General features: G+C 41.0%; 1 protein-coding gene across 12 annotated transcripts in view; it reads right to left on the bottom strand.

The window, feature by feature from the left end:
- FRMD4B (FERM domain containing 4B) overlaps window positions 1-21,997 on the bottom strand; it is a 374,847-nt gene that overhangs the window by 99,165 nt on the left and 253,685 nt on the right. For all 12 annotated transcript variants that reach the window (XM_042235971.2, XM_042235970.2, XM_060402228.1 and 9 more), the window contains one exon: window positions 16,844-16,928. In XM_042235971.2, the coding sequence (XP_042091905.1) occupies window positions 16,844-16,928 (85 nt within the window). The remainder of the gene's footprint in view (window positions 1-16,843; window positions 16,929-21,997) is intronic.

Here is a 21,997-nt window from a genome sequence, read left to right as displayed (position 1 = left end):
TGAGGGTCTATAGCGTATGCCTGTCTTTGTGCCAGAGGTTGGGATATAAAGCTGAATAAGGGCCGACCCTGGTCCCAAGGGGTCAATCCAGTTGCACAGGGAGCGGGTATAAAAATGAGTAATTCCCCACAATGGGAAGAGAGCTACAGAAGTATTTAGAGGATATTTTCAAAGTGGGAGGGATTTAAAACCTTCAGGATAGGGTTGGCAGGGGTGCACAAGGGAAGGGAAGAATCGGTTAAGGGGTGGGGACTCTGGAGCTGAGTTCAGAAGCATGAGTGGAAATCAATCAGAGGGAAACGGAAGGCAACAGAAACATTCAGCAGAGAAAGAAGGACTTGAGGAAGAGAAAGATAGTCAGCACAGGAATAAATACATTAAAAGCGCACAGAAACTTGAGGAAGCCGGTATTAATCTGCGAGTTAGGAGTTATTTCAGTATGAACATGATGAGTGGGGAAGAGGCTAGAGTGATGAGCTGGGGCTTGTGCGTCCTATGAAGGGGTTTGATATGTCAGAGCAGTAGCAATAACAGTTTAAATGTTAATAGCAAAACAATGTCTGCCTTAGACACTATTTTATGCACCTGGTATATATTAATTTATCCGTGGCAGTAGGAACTATGATCCTCACTTTACAGTCAATAGAACTGAGGCTTAAAAACATAAGTGACATGCCAAGGCTAGAGCCAAAGCCATGTTTTTTCATCCAGGCTGTCTGGTTTCAGTCTCACCTCTCCCCCACTGCTTTATACTGCTTCTCTAGGAAGCAGGGGCAAGCCAAGTGGGGAGGTATGAAGTCTTGCTGATTTTATGTTCTAAAATGTCTCAAATCATGGGATTTCCCTGGTGGTCTGGCGGTTAAGACTCTGTGCTTCCAATGCAGGGAGAGTGGGTTTGAGCCCTGCTTGGGAATTGAGATCCCACATGCCACACGGCCAAAAAATTTTTAAAAAAATTAAATAAATAATGCCTTAACCCTACAAATGCTTCAACTAATGAATCCATTTGTTCATTCTTTAAACATTCGCTCCTTCCCTTATCCATTCATTCAGTAACCTTTTACCTAACCTCTAAGTTCTAGAGTTTCCAATATATAAAAAACCTTGGTCCCTACTCCCTATGTGCAAGTCTATATTAAATATAGAAATAAAAACATGAATTTTCAAAGCAACCCTGCAATCCTTCCCCATCTTGACTGCTGGCCCTTAAAACACAAGAATATATAGATAATAGGAAGAAAAGTGGACAAGATGAGGTCAACGTAGCCAAAATACATAAAAATTTAAAAGTCTCACTGAATGTAAAATGCAGGTAGCAACTGATCCCAACAAAGAAAAATACAAACCTCAAAGAAAGAAATAGGTGAAACTAACACAACTAATGTACTGGTATCAGGATTATGGATTGATTCCTTCCTAAAAATTTTTTGTCCTATTCTGCATTTTCTAAATGTTCTACAATCAACAAGTATATTTTTACAACAGAAAAGCGTGTGATTACAATCGACAAATTACAGTCAGTTGTCTTAAGAGTAGACCTTTTACTTTTCCAGATAAAGCAATTAGGAATTTTCAGCTTCCACTTAGCTTTGTCCAGTGACAAAGATAACTGGGTATTTTTTCTAATGGAGGGAGAATGATCAGCACAATGGTTTTATTTTCTTCATGCAGTTTTAAAGAGATAAAAGTTTAAAAGAGATAAAGGACATTGATTGTTTTTATCTGTTTTTCTTATATAAAACAAATTCAAGAATCCTGTTAAAAAATGTTTAGAAAAGCATTACTGACAAAGCAAAAATCCTTCCATAATCTTGCTCTCAGAGATAATAAAAACTATGCAATGGGCTCCCCCAGGGACTCAGCAGTAAAGAATCTGCCTGCAGTGCAGAAGACACAGGAGATGCAGGTTCGATCCCTGCGTCAGGAAGGTCTACTGGAGAAGGAAATGGCAACCCACTCCAGTATCCCTGCATGAAAAGTTCCATAGACAGAGGAGCCTCGTGAGCTGCCCCAGGTTCACACACTTACACACAAATAGCATTCAGAGTTAGGACACTCTGCAGCATGTTCTAACCTGGCACGTGTGGCCAAAGCGTGCTTGGGGCTGAGGCTCTCCCCGTGTCTCCTGAAGAAAGGGCACACCTAATAAGGCCTCGGTCAAGAAATGGGGTAAAAGGGAGGATAAGAATAAATGTGATCAGACAGCCCTGCAATAACTCTATTTTTTAAATAGCATTCCTAATGTGTGGCTCACTCGTATTTCTACATTTATTCAAAGTACTATGATAAACCTAGACAGCGTATTAAAAAGCAGAGATATCATTTTGCCAAAAAAGGTCTGTATACTCAAAGCTATGGTTTTTCCAGTAGTCATGTACAGATGCGGCAGTTGGACCATAAAGAAGGCTAAGAATGGAAGAATTGATGTTTTAAACTGTGATGCTGGAGAAGACTCTTGAGAGTCCCATGGATAGCAAGGAGATCAAACCAGTCAATCCTAAAGGAAATCAACCCTGAATATTCATTGGAAGACTGAAGCTGAAGCTCCAATACTCTGGCTAACTGGTGTGAATAGCTGACTCATTAGAAAAGACTCTGATGCTGTGAAAGACTGAAGGCAGGAGGAGAAGGGGATGACAGAGGATGGGATAGTTGGATGGCATCACCGACACAATGGACATGAATTTGAACAAACTCTGGGAGATAGAGAAGGACGGGAAGCCTGGTGAGCTAAAGTCCATGGGGTCGGCTGCAGACTTAGATGCTACTGAGTGATTGAACAACAAACCATCATATTGCCCTTAAAATGAACACAACACATGCCCACACACAAATGTGCAAATGAGAGCCTCTTTAAGACTTAGCGTGGGCCATGGGAAGGCAGCATTACTAAACATTCCACTGATAACACAGCACTCACTAGAAATCCTAGCCCTTAATTGGAACACAATAATTTTTTTATTGAGTGAATGAAGACAAATACTACTGTTTCTACAGCCAGATTACCTAGTGATGACTTCACTATTAATGAGCTATTTGCTACTGCTAAGTTGCTTCAGTCGTGTTGGACTCTGTGCGACCCCAGAGACGGCAGCCTACCAGGCTCCCCCATCCCTGGGATTCTCCAGGCAAGAACACTGGAGTGGGTTGCCATTTCCTTCTCCAATGCATGAAAGTGAAAAGTAAAAGGGATCTTGCTCAGTCGTGTCCAACTCTTCGCAACCCCATGGACTGCAGCCCACCAGGCTCCTCCATCCATGGGATTTTCCAGGCAAGAGTACTGGAGTGGGTATGAGCTATTTAACCATGGTCAAGTTTTTTACCTTATTTATGCTTCCATTTGCTCATTTGTTAAAGTAATAATAAATAACAGCATTGGTAGTTGTGAGGCTTAGAGGAGTCAATACAGGAAAAAAATCAGTTCGAGCTCTCAGTAAGTCCATTTCCCATCCTCCACCTCATGCCTACCCCTGCCCATGCATGGTCTCTGCCACAGAGCACCTACTGAATCCCACCTGCTTTTTCATTTTCTGTCATCTCATGATTATAATAATAATGTGGTAAAGAACTTGCCTGCCAATGCAGGAGACCCAGGTTCAATCCCTGGGTCAGGAAGATCCCCCAGAGAAGGAAATGGCAACCTACTCCAGTATTCTTGCCTGGAGAATCCCATGGACAGAGGAGCCTGGCGACCTACAGTCCATGGGGTTGCAAAAGAGTTGGATAGGACTGAGCAACTAACATATATACCCAAAGAGATAAGGTGGCCAATACTATTTTAATTCTGCGACCATGTCTTCAAAGGTATGGTAGTGATAAATGGTTTGATTATTAAATCACAGGTATGGTTGAAGAGACCTGCAAAAATCACCACTGAGGGCAAATCTGCAGGGTTTCTCACGCATTTGAGGCTTTTCCAAGCAGGCTGTGCAACAGCCCACACACAGAGGGTTCCTCAGCATCATTATTGTCATATCCCCATCATCACCCTCTGGCAGGGGTGGTGGCTGTGTGCAGGCAAGGTGTGCCCCTCTGCATTCTCCCCAAGGAAGCCAAACAGGTTTGGGAGCCTTCACTTAACAGACAACTCAGACAACAGCTCTCTTCTGGGGAACTCTTGAACCATACGGGCAGTTTCAAACATTCTGTACCAACCCGAGCACCCTTCTGAAATCTTCTTTCAGAAGTGCTTTGTCCCCTAGCCCAGGCTGTCAAAGGGGTCAAAGCCATTTGACCCCTAACGAGCAGAGGCACCTTATTAACCGTAAGCTAAGAATATTGACATGAACAACAACATTCGAAAAATGGGAAAGAGGGAGCTTAAACTGAGGATGCCACAAATATGCCCCCCTCATGGGCAGTGGGCAGACAACCCTCACCCATCTAGAGGCGGCATGTGTCATGGTTAACTCATGGACTCAGGCATCATACTGCCTGGTGTGAATCTCGGCTCCTCCACTTATTAGCAATGTGAGTCTGTGTATGTTATTTAATGTCTGTACCTCAAAATTCCCATCTGTAAAATGGGGGATAATAATAGATTTTACCTAATAGGTTCTTACATACTAGGGTTGGAATGAGAACTGAATGCATGAATACACACAGTAAGTGCCTAGCAAATCATATGCATTCAATACTTGTTAGTGCTATAACCGGCCCATTCTGTAACAATAGTTGCTGAGTTCCAAGTTACTGAGCAATCCCCTAAATGGGGCAGCTGAGGTAAATGGAAGGTGCTTTTAAGGTCCAGGGTCTCCTGCTGGTATAATTTGTCAAGGACACTTTTCCCACATAATAGCTCTATGATGTTAAGCAAACTATTTAACTTCTCTGTGCCTCAGTTCTTTTATTTGGAAAAGGGAATAGTTTCCTTCTTCCAGGGCTATAGGAGGATCAAATGTATTAATGGTTAATTGTACACCACCCAGCCCACTGCTGGCTCATGATAATGTAGACAAAAGGCTCTTTAGATGTTTCTTTCCTTCTCTTTAGTCTCAGAGCTGGAAATGCATTTCACACCTTCCTTCACTTTCCTGTTTTTCTTTTTCCTTCACTTTTTTCAACTCCTGTTTTTCTCCTTCCTGTTTTTCCTCCACTTTTTTTTTTTTTTTTTAACTACCAGGAAAGAAGAGGAGGAGAAAGGAAAAGGCATCTTTCTGAAGTCTTATCACTGGACCTTGATTCATATTTCTCAAAGCGAGTTTCAATATGTATTTAAACTTTCTGTATGTTTACCACGCAGAAAATCCAATCGTTCTTCAACCAAGGTGTTCAGGAGAATAACCTAAGAACCTTGTTGAAAAGACTGATGCCCAGCTCCCCACTCAATCCTAAGTCTGGGATCTGGAGAGTGACAAGAGGCAGGAGCCTGGTCATTTAAATGAGCATTTGTTGTCAATCTGATAAAAGGAGTCAAAGGTTACACATGAGACCTGCTGTAATCTCAGAGAATCACTCTGAAAGGGGAAAAATATCTTAGAAAGGTTAAATACTTTTCCTAAGATCACACGGCTGCTGTGGCTCAGGGGCAGCCTGAGCCCTAAGGTCTTCCCTTAAAGCTACATTTCCTTGTCAAGATCAAAACACGGTATGATTCTTAACTTATTTTCTCCTATTGCAAATTTAAGCAGGTCATAGAAAATAGAAACATCATTTATTACTTTATAAGGACAGGCATATGTTAAGCCAGATTTTGTCATGACTATTGCCGAAGTATACTTTTTCTCAGAGAACAAATTTCATCTTCACTGATGTTTAAGTGGGATTTAAAATACCAGTAGAAAAATCAAGAGATTCTTGAAGCATTTCTAGTTGCAAACAGCTTCAAATGGGGTGGCAGGTAGCAAGCACGCAATAAATGCCTGCAGAATAAATGCAGTACTCATATGTACTGAGCTCTAGCGATGCTTGAATTTGGCTAACACACTAGTGCCTTCATAATTGACGTCTACCAGAACCAGTTTTCTAGAAGAAACAACCTTTAACTGATATCTAAAAAGATGAGAGAAAAATCCAATGATCTTTTCACTTTTCTTTTAACATTAGGCTAAACATGAAATTTTGTTCTTTACAGAATCATTTTTCACTCTTTCTTGGCTGTGCGGCATGGCTTGCAGGTCCTTAGTTCCCTGGCCAGGAAGTTACTATAGCACTGCTAAATGTTATTCAGTAATAGCTGGAACATGTTTTTGTTTTTGTTGAGCATACTAGGTTCAACTTCCTAGCATATTCAGATGCATTTCATACTCAATACTAGTCAAACTATATATCAGATAAGTTGTTTTTGTTTATCTCTTGATTTCCTGGGAATCAAGGGTTGATCATCAATATCTATTCAACTTATTGAATTACCCAACAATTAATTGAATGCCCTATGTGTACTTGACTGTAGCATGGGAGATTATTTTGGAATAAATAAAAGTGAGAAATATTTGTCCCTTTTTCAGAATACCCAGGACACCGAAATCAGAAATGAGGTACAATCTTTCTTTCAACACATTTAAGTGGCACCAATGGCTCATAACTCCCCAGGTCAGTAGGTGCCCAATATACTACTGGAGATCAGTGGAGAAATAACTCCAGAAAGAATGAAGGGATGGAGCCAAAGCAAAAAATAATACCCAGTTGTGGATGTGACTGGTGATAGAAGCAAGGTCCAATGCTGTAAAGAGCAATATTGCATAGGAACCTGGAATGTTAGGTCCATGAATCAAGGCAAATTGGAAGAGGTGAAACAGGAGATGGCAAGAGTGAACATCGACATTCTAGCAATCAGCGAACTAAAATGGACTGGAATAGGTGAATTTAACTCAGATGACCATTATATCTACTACTGCGGGCAAAAATCCCTTAGAAGAAATGGAGTAGCCATCATGGTCAACAACAGAGTCCAAAATGCAGTACTTGGATGCAATCTCAAAAACGACAGAATGATCTCTGTTCGTTTCCAAGGCAAACCATTCAATATCACGGTAATCCAAGTCTATGCCCCAATCAGTAACGCTGAAGAAGCTGAAGTTGAATGGTTTTATGAAGACTTATAAGACCTTTTAGAACTCACACCCAAAAAAGATATCCTTTTCATTATAGGGGACTGGAATGCAAAAGTAGGAAGTCAAGAAACACCTGGGGTAACAGGCAAATCTAGCCTTGGGATACGGAATGAAGCAGGACAAAGGCTAATAGAGTTTTGCCAAGAGAATGCACTAGTCATAGCAAACACCCTCTTCCAACAACACAAGAGAAGACTCTACACATGGACATCACCAGATGGTCAACACCGAAATCAGATTGATTATATTCTTTGCAGCCAAAGATGGAGAAGCTCTATACAGTCAACAAAAACAAGATCAGGAGCGGACTGTGGCTCAGATCATGAACTCCTTATTGCCCAATTCAGACTTTGGAAGTGAGAAATAATTTATGGGACTAAATCTGATAGACAGAGTACCTGATGAACTATGGACTGAGGTTTGTGACATTGTACAGGAGACAGGAATCAGGACCATTCCCATGGAAAAGAAATGCAAAAAAGCAAAATGGCTATCTGGGGAGGCCTTACAAATAGCTGTGAAAAGAAGAGAAGTGAAAAGCAACGGAGAAAAAGAAAGATATAAGCTCTGAATGCAGAGTTTCAAAGAATAGCAAGGAGAGATAAGAAAGCCTTCCTCAGCGATCAATGCAAAGAAATAGAGGAAAACAACAGAATGGGAAAGACTAGAGATCTCTTCAAGAAAAGTAGAGATACCAAGGGAACAATTCATGCAAAAATGGGCTCGATAAAGGACAGAAATGGTATGGACCTAACAGAAGCAGAAGATATTAAGAAGAGGTGGCAAGAATACACAGAAGAACAGTACAAAAAATATCTTCATGACCCAGATAATCACGATGGTGTGATCACTCACCTAGAGCCAGACATCCTGGAATGTGAAGTCAAGTGGGCCTTATAAAGCATCACTACGAACCAAGCTAGTGGAAGTGATAGAATTCCAGTTGAGCTATTTCAAATCCTGGAATATGATGCTGTGAAAGTACTGCACTCAATATGCCAGCAAATTTGGAAAACTCAGCAGTGGCCACAGGACTGGAAAAGGTAAGTTTTCATTTCAATCCCAAAGAAAGGCAATGCCAAAGAATGCTCAGACTATCACACAGTTGCACTCATCTCACACGCTAGTAAAGTAATGCTCAAAATTCTCCAAGCCAGGCTTCAGCAATACATGAACCGTGAACTTTCAGATGTTCAAGCTGGTTTTAGAAAAGGCAGAGGAACTAGAGATCAAATTGCCAACAACATCCGCTGGATCATGGAAAAAGCAAGAGAGTTTCAGGAAAAACATCTATTTCTGCTTTCTTGACTATGCCAAAGCCTTTGACTGGGTGGATCACAATAAACTGTGGAAAATTCTGAAAGAGATGGGCATACCAGACCACCTTACCTGCCTCCTGAGAAACCTATATGCAGATCAGGAAGCAACAGTTAGAACTGGACATGAAACAACAGACTGGTTCCAAATAGGAAAAGGAGTACGTCAAGGCTGTATATTGTCACCCTGCTTATTTAACTTATATGCAGAGTACATCAAGAGAAACGCTGGGCTAGAAGAAGCACAAACTGGAATCAAGATTGCTGGGAGAAATATCAATAACCTCAGATATGCAGATGACACCACCCTTATGGTAGAAAGTGAAGAGGAACTAAAAAGCCTCTTGACGAAAGTGAAAGAGCAGAGTGAAAAAGCTGGCTTAAAGCTCAACATTCAGAAAACGAAGATCATGGCATCTGGTCCCATCAGTTCATGGAAAATAGATGGGAAAAACAGTGGAAACAGTGTCAGACTTTATATTTTGGGCTCCAAAATCACTGCAGATGGTGACTGCAGCCACGAAATTAAAAGACGCTTATTCCTTGGAAGGAAAGTTATGACCAACCTAGATAGCATATTCAAAAGCAGAGACATTACTTTGCCAACAAAGGTCCGTCTAGTCAAGGCTACAGATGGATGTGAAAGCTGGACTGTGAAGAAAGCTGCGCACTGAAGAACTGATGCTTTTGAACTGTGGTGTTGGAGAAGACTCTTGAGAGTCCCTTGGACTGCAAGGAGATCCAACCAGTCCATTCTAAAAGAGATCAGTCCTGGGTGTTCTTTGGAAGGAATAATGCTAAAGCTGAAACTCTAGTACTTTGGCCACCTCATGCGAAGAGTTGACTCATTGGAAAAGACTCTGATGCTGGGAGGGACTGGGTGAAGGAGGAAAAGGGGAAGACAGAGGATGAGATGGCTGGATGGCATCACCAACTCGATGGACATGAGTTTGGGTGAACTCCAGGAGTTGGTGATGGACAGGGAGGCCTGATGTGCTGCAATTCAAGGGGTTGCAAGGAGTCGGACACGACTGAGCTACTGAACTGAACTGAACGGCTCATCCAGGCTTCCCAGTTGGCTCAGTGGCAAAGAATCCACCTGCTAATGCAGGAGACGTAGATTTGATCACTGAGTTGGGAAGATTCCCTGGAGAAGAAAATGGCAACCCACTCCAGTATTCATGCCTGGGAAACCTCATGGACAGAATAGCCTGGCAGGCTACAATCCATGGGGTCACAAAAGAATCAGACACAACTTGGCAACTAATAAAACAACAAGATGGCTCATTCACTATGCAGTAGGGGCGATGACATTTACAAAACCATTGAAAACCACCCAGTGCTTCCAATGACAGAGCATTGAATTTTGTGAATATAAATCCATATTTAAATAGCTACACAGAGCTTCAGTGACTGTATTAACCCTCATCACAAGTCCTCTTTCTTACAAACCAAGCATGCAAAAAGATACGGTGACTTTGTGTGTATTTGGAAATAATAGCTGTCTTTTCCTGCCTGTGTATTTCTCTCCTCAGTGGAAGGGGAAAGCTGTCTGGCGGAAAGGAAGAAGAATGGCTAGGGACTAATAGAGAGGCTAATGCGTTTGGTGGGAAGAATGTCCCCTGCATAGTGTGGAAGGGAGACTCATTCACCATCCACCTATATTCTACTGCTGAGGCTATGTTCTCATAAAACTTATTTACTCTTATAGCTGTGATTCAGATGATATTCCTTATGCAGAATGTTCTTAAATTATCATACATCGTTAACAAACAGCAGCCCAATCTTGTTATCCTATTTACTGGATTTTGTAACATCTCTTGGGATTGTATGTAACTAGCTATCTGCATATTACTTAGACAGAAAATATCAAACTGTAAATTCCTACAGATGAATCTAAAAAAATTACCCCAATAATGCAAGTCATAGTGTCTTACTTCACCGTGTTTTATAAAAGTTCTGAATTCTTTGACAGGTCATTAAACACTCTCATTTAGAAAGGAGCTCTTGACATAAGAGGAGAATTTAAAAGAACTCTACTTCCTTAAGGTCAACAGGATTAGCAGAAAAAGCTACAAGAGAAAATCAAGAGTTAAATTTTTCATCCTTTTTTTTTTTTTTTAATTAACAACAGAATAAACAAATCACCAAGGAGACTATTTCTTTGGACCTTGGCCAGCTAGGTAGTGAGAAATATCACAAGGGATAATTGTATTTCTCTTCATAAGAGATGATGACCAATTATGACTTATGAAATGTTTTCCTGACTCAGTAAATGCTGCTTTTGCTATACAGATGTCTATCAGGGAACCCAATGCATTCTTGAAGAAACCCACATCTGAGAAAAAGAGGCTGTCATAAAGCCTTTGGTGCTGGAGACATTCTACTTTTCTTATAGAATTAGCCAAAACCTCTGCTTTAGAGTAACAGGCGCTCGGTTTACCCTCTTTCCTGGAAAAAAAAAAAAACAACAACGAAAAAACCTAGAGAATAAATATGAAACAATAGTCATCAAAACAGTGCACATCAGGCAGCAAAGACCATGAACTGTGAATGAGGTAAACCCCCACTATCCCCACTTGGCTGTGAAGGAGAAACCCAGACAGAGCAAGGTGGACTTCTGGAGTTGAGCAGATGGAGCTGAGAGACTCGGGAAAGCAAATGGATAGGATTTTATGGAACAGAGTGCTAGAGAAAACAGAGTTGCACTGAGAGAGAGTCTTGAAGTTATGCAGAGGGTCTCACGCTCACTGCCCAGGGCCCAGGTTCCCTGATCAGGGAATTAAGATCCCTCAAGCCATGTGGCACGGCCAAAGAAAAAAAGAATAAGCAGACTGAAGACATTAAAACAGTTATTATAACTATAGTCATACATTCCCAAAGTTATGTAGCTACAGGAAGAATTTTAAAATGATCCAAATCAAACTTCTGAAGACAAAAACTCCAATGGACAGGATGGGATAAATGGCAGATTAGATTGCAAAAGAAAGATAAATAAAATTGAAGACACTGAAATGGGAATTATCAAAATAAACCCAGAAAGAAATAACTAAATGAAAAGAGCATCACTTAGCTGTGGGGTAACTTCAGGAGGCCTAGTACATGTGTAATTAGAATTTGCAAACGTGGCATTGGTGGGAACAGAAAAAAAAAAAAACAAACAGTTGAAGAAATCATGGCTGAAATATTCCCAAATTCGATAAAAACTATAAACCCACAAGTCCCAGATGCTCAGTAAACACAATCATAGAAAGTGTGAAGAGGAAAGCAAATTGTTCAAAGTAGTGAGAAAGAGAAAATCTTAAAAGCAGACATGATTAAATTTTTACACAGAAACAATGACAATGTCATAAGGATCTGTAACAGAACTAAAAATAAAACGTATGACATTGACAGCTTAAAGGTTGAGAGAGGAGAAATAGAAATATACTATTATAAGGTTCTTGTACTACCTGTAAAATGGTACAATATATAACAAATTTGAAGGTAGACTTGATAATTTAAAGACGTATACTATAAACCCTAAAGCAATCACAGAAAACTCAAAACAAGGAGTTATACTAATAATCCAACAAAGGATGTAAAACACTCAAAAGTCCAAAAGAAGGCAAAAAAAAAAAAAAAAAAGGAACAAAGAATAGATAGGACAAAGAGAAAACAAATATCAAGACAAACTTAAACTTAACCATATCAACAGTCACATTAAATGCAAATAAAGTAAACAACCAGTTAAAAGAGATAGATAAATGGATAAACAAAATGGACAAAAGTTTCAAGATGTAACTATACACTGTCTGTAAGAAATCCCCTTTTAAAAAAAAGACATAGAGTACAACTAAGAAATTGAAAAAAGGAAACATTAAGTGGCTATATTAATATCAAACAAAGCAGATTTCAAAATAAAGAAGATCATTTAATAAAAACAATCCAGAGGACACAGCCTTCTTAAATGTTTATACCCTAATAAGAAAACTTTAAAAAGAGTCCATTGGGAAGACCTAAGAAAAATAAAGCAGTTAAAGACTGTGTTAATAAATAAATAAATAAAATATATGAAGTAAAAACTGATAGAACTTACAAAGAGAAGTAGAAAAATCCACAATCATAGCTTTCAGTATCAACTGAGACCAGAAGTAGACATAAAATGAGCAAGATACAGTCGACTTCAACAATACTATCAAGTTGATCTGGTTAACATTTATTAGAACATCCACCCAATGAGAGCAGAGTACACATTCTTCCCAAGTGCACATGGGCCATTGACCAAGATGGAGCATATTCTGGACCATAAACAAGTCACATCAAATTTAAAAGAATTTACACAAAATGTGTTTTCTCACCACAGTGGATTTAATTAAAAATAAAGAGCCCTGAAAGTCTCCAAATTTCTGGAAATTGGAGACTTCCACTTCCAAATAACAAAGAGCCAAAAGGAACTTTAAAAATATTTAGGAGTGAATCAAAATAAAACACAATATATCAGAATTTGTGGGATACAAAATGAGTACTTAGCAGAAAATGCTATATAGTACTATAAATAAATGCCTATATTACGAAAGAAATATCTTTAATCAACGATCTCAGCTTTCAACTTAAAAGAATGGTATATGAAAAGCAAACTAAACCCAAAAGAAGAAAAAGAAAGTAATAATGATAGAAGATAAAAATAATAAAGATCATAGCAGAAATCAATGAAATAGAAAAAAAAAATTTTTTTTAATAAGAAAATCATTGAAACCAAAAGCTGATTCTTTGCGAGGCTCAATAAAGACAAACATCTTGCCAGATGATAAGAAATAAAAAAGAGAGAAGATACCAATTATTAGTATCAGGATCAAGAGAGGCAATATCACTATAGATAGCACATGTGAAAATGGTAAGAAAATATGAACACTACGGCTATAAATGGGGCTTCCCTGGTGGCTCAGTGGTAAAGAATCTACCTGCCAATGCAGGAGACATGGGTTTGATCCCTGATCCAGCAAGATCCCATATACCTCAGAGCAACTAAGCCCGTGTGCCACAGCTATTGAGCTTGTGCTCGAGAGCCTGGGAGCTGCGACTACCGAGTTCACATGCCGCAACTACTGAAGCCCGTGTGCCCTAGAGCCTGCGCTCTGCAACAGGGGAAGCCGCCGCAGTGAGAAGAAAGGACAGCGACTGGAGAGCAGCCCCTGCTCACTGAAACTAGAGGGAAGTCCACGTAGCAGTGAAGACCCAGCACTGCTAAAAATACACAAATAGATAAAATAAGTTTTAAAAATTAATTCCAAATGGATAATAGACCTAAATATAATACCTAAAATTCTAAAACTTCTAGAAGAAAACACAGGAGAAAATCTTTGTGACCTTGGATTAGGCAACGTTTACAGAGGTACAATATCACAATCCCTAAGAACAAACCGATACACTTCATCAAAATAAAAGTCTTTTAGTTTCTGAAAGACATTAAGAGAACGGACAGCAAGCCACAGACTGGGAGAAAATATTTGTAATCCATGTAACTGTATCCAGAATGCATATGCTCTGAAAACTCATAACAAGTAAACAGTAACCCAAAGAAACTGGGCAAAAGATTCAAACATAAAAAAGATATACTGATGTAAATAACCATGAAACTGAAAGTGAAGTCGTGCAGTCGTGTCCAGCTCTTTGCAACCCCATGGACTGTAGCCTACCAGGTTCCTCTGTCCATGGGATTTTCCAGGTAATAGTACTAGAGTGGATTGCCACTTCCTTCTCCAGGGGATCTTCCCAACCCAGGGATTGAACCTGGGTCTCCCACATTGTAGACAGATGCTTTACCGTCTGAGCCACCAGGGAAGTCCAATAAGCACATAAGAGATACTCAAATATCATATATGTCATCAGGGAAATAGAAATTAAAACTACACCCCTATCAGAATGACTAAAATGGAAAAGATGTTGATTTCATGTGTTGACAAGAATATGAAGGAACTATAAATACCATAAACTGCTGTTGGGAATTTAAGATAGCACAACTACTTCGAGAAACAGTTTGGTAGAGCCTTAAAAAGTTAATCCCATCTCCCACATGACCTAGCCATTCTATTCCCAGTATTTACCCAAGAAAAAAGAAAGTGTATCAGATGCAAAGAACAGACTGTTGGACTCTGTGGGAGAAGGCGATGGTGGGATGATTTGGGAGAATAGCATTGAAACATGTATATTGCCATATGTAAAACAGATGACCACTGCAAGTTCGAAGCATGAAGCAGAACACTCAAAGCTGATGCTCTGGTACAACCCAGAGGGATGGGGTGGGGGGGAGATGGGAGGGGGAGTTCAGGATGGGGGGACACATGTGCATCCGTGACTGATTCATGTCGATGTATGGCAAAAACACCACAATATTATAAAGAAATTATCTTCCAATTAAAATAAATTTAAAAAAAAAAATGAAAAAAGTGCATGTCCATACAATGACTTGTACATGGATGTTCATAGCAATTTTACTTGTAACATTTCCCAAACTTGCATAATCCAAATGTCCATCAACAGGTGGATGGGTCATTTCAAAATATATGCACATATCAAATCACCATATTGTACACCTTAAACTCACACAGTGTTATTTGTCAATTATATCCCAGTAAGTTTGGGAGGAAAAGGGAGAAATAGCCACACAGGTGAATGAATAAACAATGTTGTAGTTATACCATGCAATATTATTCGGCAATAAAAAAGGAAAGGGCTATTGCAACCACTGAAGCCAGCAAGCCCTAGCGCCTGTGCTCTGCAACAACAGAAGCCACTGCAATGAGAAGCCCAAGCACGGCAAATAGAGAATAGCTCCAGCTTGCTGCAACTAGAGAAAACCCACCCACAGCCACGAAGACCCAGCGCAGACAAAAAGAAAAAAATTTTTTTCATTTTAAAAAAAGAAAAAAGGAAAGGGTTATTGATACAACATGGAAGAATCTTAAAATAATTATGCTCATTGAAAGAATACAAAAAGATTGTCTACTACATGATTCCACTTATATAGAACTCTAAAAAGTGTATAATCTACTGTGAGAAAAAGCAGATATTTAGTTGCTGGGTATATTGACTATCTTGATTATCATGATCATTTCAAGAGTGTTACTTATATTAAGACATAAAATTAGACACTTTAATTATGTTCAGTCAATTATATCTCCATAAAGCTATTTAAAAAACAACAGCAAAAATTCTGCTCCTTGCCGAGTCTTATACTAATTAAAGCTGCATGTGTGCAGTGGGCCACCCTTAACGTTTTGGGGACAAGGGGAGGAATATGAACGCAGGTGCCTCAACGCACAGTCTGCCCCTTTGTCTTTCCAGGCCAGGCACCAACCAGTTGTCCCTCATCACCCCTCAGATATAGGGCGATATATACCGGAAGAGGGCAGAAAGGGGTTCCCACCAGCCCTGGAAGCAGGTGTGGGATCCGAGGTCCTGAACATTGTGAAGATAAAGGAAGCAGCTGGGTTTCAGCTGAGCCTATCTTGGCCGGGGGGACTCTCCACCCTTGCCTGGGATGTGGTTTGAGGAGATCAGACTAGAGGAGGCCAGACTAGAGGTCTCTAAAGCAAAGTTTATCTTCAAGGAGATAAGATTAAAAATGGAAAATGTCTAAAACTTCCACAGCAATTTGACCGCAGCACAGCTGCAACATCCAAGCTGGGGTCATTTTTCTCTCAATTCACGTGTACTGAATTTTATAAAAGCTGTGTGTCCTCCACGGTTTGGATACAAATGAAAAACAATAAAGCAAAAATCAGATCCTTTGCCACAGATAACTGAGACTCTGCCTTAAAACACAGGGCTCTGAGCAGAGGCCCCTAAGGAAGACTGGTTTCAAAGTAGGATAAATGTAGGGTGTACTCTGTTAGAACAGATCTCTGGCCTGACTTTTGTGAGGCTTCGATCAGCCTGACTGCTCCACCTGTGCGTCCTTCTGGGTCATTCTGTGTGGAGTTATGAGAGCACCGCAGGCAGTGGTGATTCTGTGTATTTCCTGACTCAGAATTTGAGAAGAGCTGCTTTTTCTCCATTAAAAAAAAAAAAAAAAACAAAAAAAACTGTTTTGCTTTGTTTTATAGGGTAGGATACACAAAGGAAGAAGATTATGTCCTCTATTGCACAGCACAGGGAACTCTGCTCAATGCTATGTGGCAGCCTGGCTGGGAGGGGAGTTTGGGGGAGAATGGATACATGTAAAGGTATGGCTGAGTCCCTTTTCTAGCCACCTACAACTATCACAACAGTGTTAACTGGCTATACTCCAACACAAAATAAAAAGTTTAATAAACAAAAGTAACACAGAGAATAGTATGTCCATGTGAAACACAGCTAAAGAATGAGAAATGTAAAGAAGAAAAAAAAAAAGATTATGTCCTTTTTTCTCCACTTGAACATGAAAACAAAGGCCGTGCCATTGCTCCCTGCTAGTCCAGCCCCGCTGGAGTCCATAGCAAACAGGGCCCTTACCTTGTGCACACAGGACTTTGCGTTCAGGAAAAACAGCTCCACGGTGGTTTTATCCTTCAGGAACGATATGCTCTCAATGTAAAACCTGGAAAACAGCACAGAAGTTGACTCCTTCAGACTCCTTCCCTTCTCTGCATGGTTTCCTCATGTAGTGTCTCTCAGAGAATTACGAAGAGCTAGGGAATGGTTGTGCTTTTTTTCCCTTTTAAAAGCCATCTGCAACATGTATGCACGCCTATAAGTATGTATGAAAATATGTGGATATACGCAGACATGCAGATAAAGTCTTCTACAGTGTGTTGGAAGGTGAGTGAGAGAAAAATCCAAAATGGTCACCACCTGCAAATCCATCTTTATTTTCTTTCCTTTATTTTATTCTTTATAAATAAATATATATTTATATAAAAATATATAAATAAAATTTATTTATTTTATTCTTTATTCTTGCCGTTCCTTTGACACAGGTTCTGGGAGTTCACAATACCTCCCACAGCTTTGAAACAAAGCCCAGGCGAGCTCTGAGGGCTGAAAGCAGAAGTCTGCTGAGAGAACACTACTGTATAACTGAACCTAGAGGCCCGTGGCTCCACGGTTTTCAGACTCAGGGTGGGTGTGAGGGCCCCCGTTTACCTCGCCCAGGGGAGTTTCAATCACGTCCTCCTTCCTTCCTTCACTTTCATCCTTCCAGGCTTTGGGCTTTCCCTTGGCTAGAAGCCAAGCTCCCCACTTAACACTGGTCTTTCTCATGCAAATCAGGGTATTCTGGGTCTAGCTTCCTCCACTCCCTTTTCTGGGCCTTTGCTTGTTGCCTCTGTGAGGCCCAGTCCCTCCTTTGGAAAAAAGTTGAGGGTCCTGAGGTGGGGAGGGGAGGAGAGTCCTGTAGAAAGCTGGCTGGTTGAAGGCAGGCCTCTGGGGTGCAAGAATGGGCCAGGGGTGGAGGCCCCACCTGATGAATAATGCATGAAGAGACTTAATACCCGAAGACAGCTCACAGCTAGGATCCTGGAAAAGAACAGGCTCTCAATCTGGTGAGAGTCAAGATAAATCCAAACTGAAGTCCCAGGGAGCTTTGCTCTTAGCTCTGCAAAATCGTGATAGATCTTGGACATTTGCGCTTTTTATTTATTTTTCCTCCCCTTTCACAATAAGGAAATGTTTGAGACGTAAATATAGCAGCTTTAAGAGGCGGTGAAAGATTTTATCACTGAGATGGTAAAAATCATTTGAAAAATTCCACCCTTAGTGTTGAATCATCAAAGGAGGTTTCAGAAAGAGAATAAATCCTTTCTATTTTCACTTACAAGGGTTTATCTCACTTATTAGTGAACTTAATGAAGATTGGGCTCCAAAATCACTGCAGATGGTGATTGCAGCCATGAAATTAAAAGACGCTTACTCCTTGGAAGAAAAGTTATGACCAACCTAGATAGCATATTGAAAAGCAGAGACATTACTTTGCCAACAAAGGTCCCTTTAGTCAAGGCTATGGTTTTTCCAGTGGTCATGTATGGATGTGAGAGTTGGACTGTGAAGACAGCTGAGCGCCGAGGAGAACTGATGCTTTTGAACTGTGGTGTTGGAGAAGACTCTTGAGAGTCCCTTGAACTGCAAGGAGATCCAACCAGTCTATTCTCAAGGAGATCAGCCCTGGGTGTTCCTTGGAAGGAATGATACTAAAGCTGAAACTCCAGTACTTTGGCCACCTCATGCGAAGAGTTGACTCACTGGAAAAGACTCTGATGCTGGGAGGGATTGGGGGCAGGAGGAGAAGGGGATGACAGAGGATGAGATGGCTGGATGGCATGACTGACTCAGTGGACGTGAGTTTGAGTGAACTCCGGGAGATGGTGATGGACAGGGAAGCCTGGCGTGCTGTGATTTATGGGGTCGCAAAGAATCGGACATGACTGAGCAACTGAACTGAACTGAATGAAGATTGATGAGTGTTAGATGTGCAAGAAGGGAAAGTTAAGGATTAAGGGGTGGGGAGAGATGAAGAGTTGGAGGGAAAAACCAGCTTTGGAATCAAGAATGTAGAATATGGAGTCCCAGTTCCATCCTTTATTACCTGGGTGGCCTTGGGCAAGTTAGTTAGCTTCTTTGTGTCTTCTCTAAACTGCTGTTATGACTGCACTTACCTCACAGCATTTTGGAAGAATTAAATGAGATAACACAAAAGGATGTGAAGCAACAAATACTAATCATTGCTAATAAAAATCCATTTTCTGGAATTTAATGCTATGTGGCCTGGCGGACGTGGCCTAAGCTTTGAGTCTAAGATACTTCGTCTATAAGGTGGAGATAAGGATGGCCATAGTAGGGACTTTATGAAGTGCCCAATATAGCCTAATGATCAAAGACGGTTGGAGTCTCTTGTCCTGCCAGTGATACCCTGATGAAATTGTCCACTGCCTCCTGCTCCCTAGATTCCTGCAGAGCCTGGATTCCTATCTTTTCTGAAGCCTTTTTAGTCCAGTTTTCCTTCAATTCTGTTAGCTTAGCCATAATTTGTTTCTGTTGCTGGCAACCAGAGAATCCAAGTCAGTAGCACTTCCCACGTGCTAGGGACAGTATGCAGGGCTCTATACGCATGCTGTCATTTAACTTCAGCAAAACCAGATGCCAGAGGTAGCAAGTTATTAACCCATCTTACAGATAAGAAAACTGAGATGCACAAACAAAGTCAACTTCCCCAAGTCACCCAGGTAGAAAATGGGGGAGCCATGATTCAAATGAAGGCCTTTCAGACTTCAAAGTTCCTACTCCAAACCAGTATGATAGGATACTTTCCTATAATAATAATCACAATGAAATATAACATGTACACAATGCCAGGGGGCCCAAGGGAGCAATGCAATTAAGTCAGCTTATGAATCAAGAGAAAGAAGGCAGCCAAACTGAAATCCAGAAGACTCCGTGTCACAGGACACGCTGTCCCCTAGGGACAATTGAGCCCAGTCTTAAAGAATGCATGAGTTCACCAGGTAATGAAGGGAGGAAGGGCATTCCAGGGAGAGGGCATGTTAGCCAGATCAAGCCTCTTTCTAGTCTTCAAGAATTAAAAATATCACATGCAGGGAGCTGGGTGGCTTAGCACCAAATCAACTTGTGACGTGTCCAACTCCGCATAGATAACTTCATACTAGACATCGGGTTCCTCTTGTTTCTGAAGCCCGGGTCCCTGACTGTACCCTAGTTCCAGTAAACAGGTCCCTATCTTGTTTTCCAGTACTTTCTGGCAACCCGCCCTGTTGCCTTCTAACTTTCTGCCTAGGCGTCAGATTACCCACTCTCTGAATCCACGGTCCCCTCTCTCCCTCAAGGGAGCCACTGTGATGACTATATTTATCGAGGGTTTGAAAAGTACATATGGTTTTCCAGGAGAATGGCTCCCTAGGCATACCTATCAACATGTTCTATGAACTGAAAACAGAATCTAAGGATTCTCCGTGAAATGAAACTGACTATCCCAGACTTGTAAAATAAAGACCTTTTGTTTCAGGGCGTTTTTTTTTTTTTTTTTGGTAAAAGGATACTGTTTCCCTTTTGCATGCTTACTGTGAATGATTTCACTAAGATTTTGCGAAGTCAAAGCCCATGGTTCAATTTTCAGCCTTGAAACAAACCCAAGCTTTTGGGTTAAGCATACATTCTGGAGACAGACCTCATACAATTTAACAAATGTAATTTCTTGAGAATTTGCCTTCTTGAGAAGAAGTTGTCTCTACTTTTCATGGTCCCCCCGTTAGCATTTTTCTCTCCTGTTGATGGGACAGGTGTTCACCTAACCGCTAATCAGTGATAAGAGAACATCAACCTCAATGGCATGACAAAGTTGGAGGCGGGGCAGGCCTGTCAGCCAGATGATGATACACGTGGGTTGAAAAGCAGAAGACTCTGACTGTTTGGGAAGGGCTATCCGTTAGTGGTCACTGTCATGTAGGCGGCCCATATTTTCCTCCTGTGTCATTTCTTTATCATGATCAAAAGTCAACACTACAGGGAATTCCCTGGCGGTCCAGTGATTAGGATTCAGCGCTTTCACTGCCGTGGTCCAGGTTCAATCTCTGGTCAGAGAACTAAGTAAGATGCCATGAACTGTGAGGTGTGGCAAAAAAAAAAAAAAAAAAAAATTGGGGCAAAAAAAGAAAGAGTCAACATCACAGAGTTGGGGAGATACTAGGTTGAAGTCTAGTCCCAACACTGATCCATGCTGGGGTCTGGGGCCAAACTGCTTGGCCTCTTGTTGCCTCCCTTATCTCACGTGTTGTTTCAGTGGTCAGTGAGTGGTGGTGATTATTACTATGTTATTATTATCTGTCTACCAGGAAGACTGTAACAAAAGGTGCGGACTTAGTTGGGAACCTCTTTAAAACGTCAACTGTAAAAACAAGAATGGAAATTCCAGTATCTTTTCTAAGCCTATTTTCTTAGGGAAGTAGGGTGCTACAAAGGTGTCCATCTTGACCAAGAACAGGAAAACACTCCGAAACGAATATTCTTCTGACCACTTAGGACTTCTCCGCAACTGAGCATATTCCCTTTGTTTTCTAGAATCTTTGCTTTGTCTGAGTGACAGCATCAAAGAAGGCAACCTGGGCAGGAATGACTCAATGATTTCTCACTCTGCACAATGCTGACTTCGTGACTGGTGTCCAGTGAGGGCTGCATTCAAATGCCTTGTTCCTGGTTTCACAAAGTTATTGTGGGTAATTTCAGGCATTTACTGCAGCCACCTGCCTAAGTAGATTTCTATCAGGTTCTAATCTACATTCTGAACACAGAGATCTGTATTTATTGCTTATAATGACCCTGCAACCTCATAGTCCTGCTTTATGATGCACGCTGAAGACAGCGGGGTAATTGAAGTGTATTTCACTTTCTGCAAAGGATGATGCAGAACCTCTGAGCGTCCCCTATGTTCCCTTTCATCTGTGGGAGGGGTGCGCTCTTAGAGAACTCCCCAAGGGAAGCACTATTGGCTTCTACATTGTGCTCCCCTGCCAGGAAAACTCTGCCTCACTTTCAGATTTCCAGGCAACCCTAGAAGAAGCAGAGAGGGCCCTCCAGGTGAACCTGTAGAAACCTGCCCTGTCGCTCCCCTCTCTGCATGACTCCAGGGAAAGGCTGGAGGCCCAGGAGGGAAAGGGCCTT

Source organism: Ovis aries, chromosome 19 (assembly GCF_016772045.2).
Source record: "Ovis aries strain OAR_USU_Benz2616 breed Rambouillet chromosome 19, ARS-UI_Ramb_v3.0, whole genome shotgun sequence".
Taxonomy (NCBI): Eukaryota; Metazoa; Chordata; class Mammalia; order Artiodactyla; family Bovidae; genus Ovis; species Ovis aries.
Note: the sequence above shows the minus strand (reverse complement) of the source record. Positions and strands in the feature narration are given on the sequence as shown.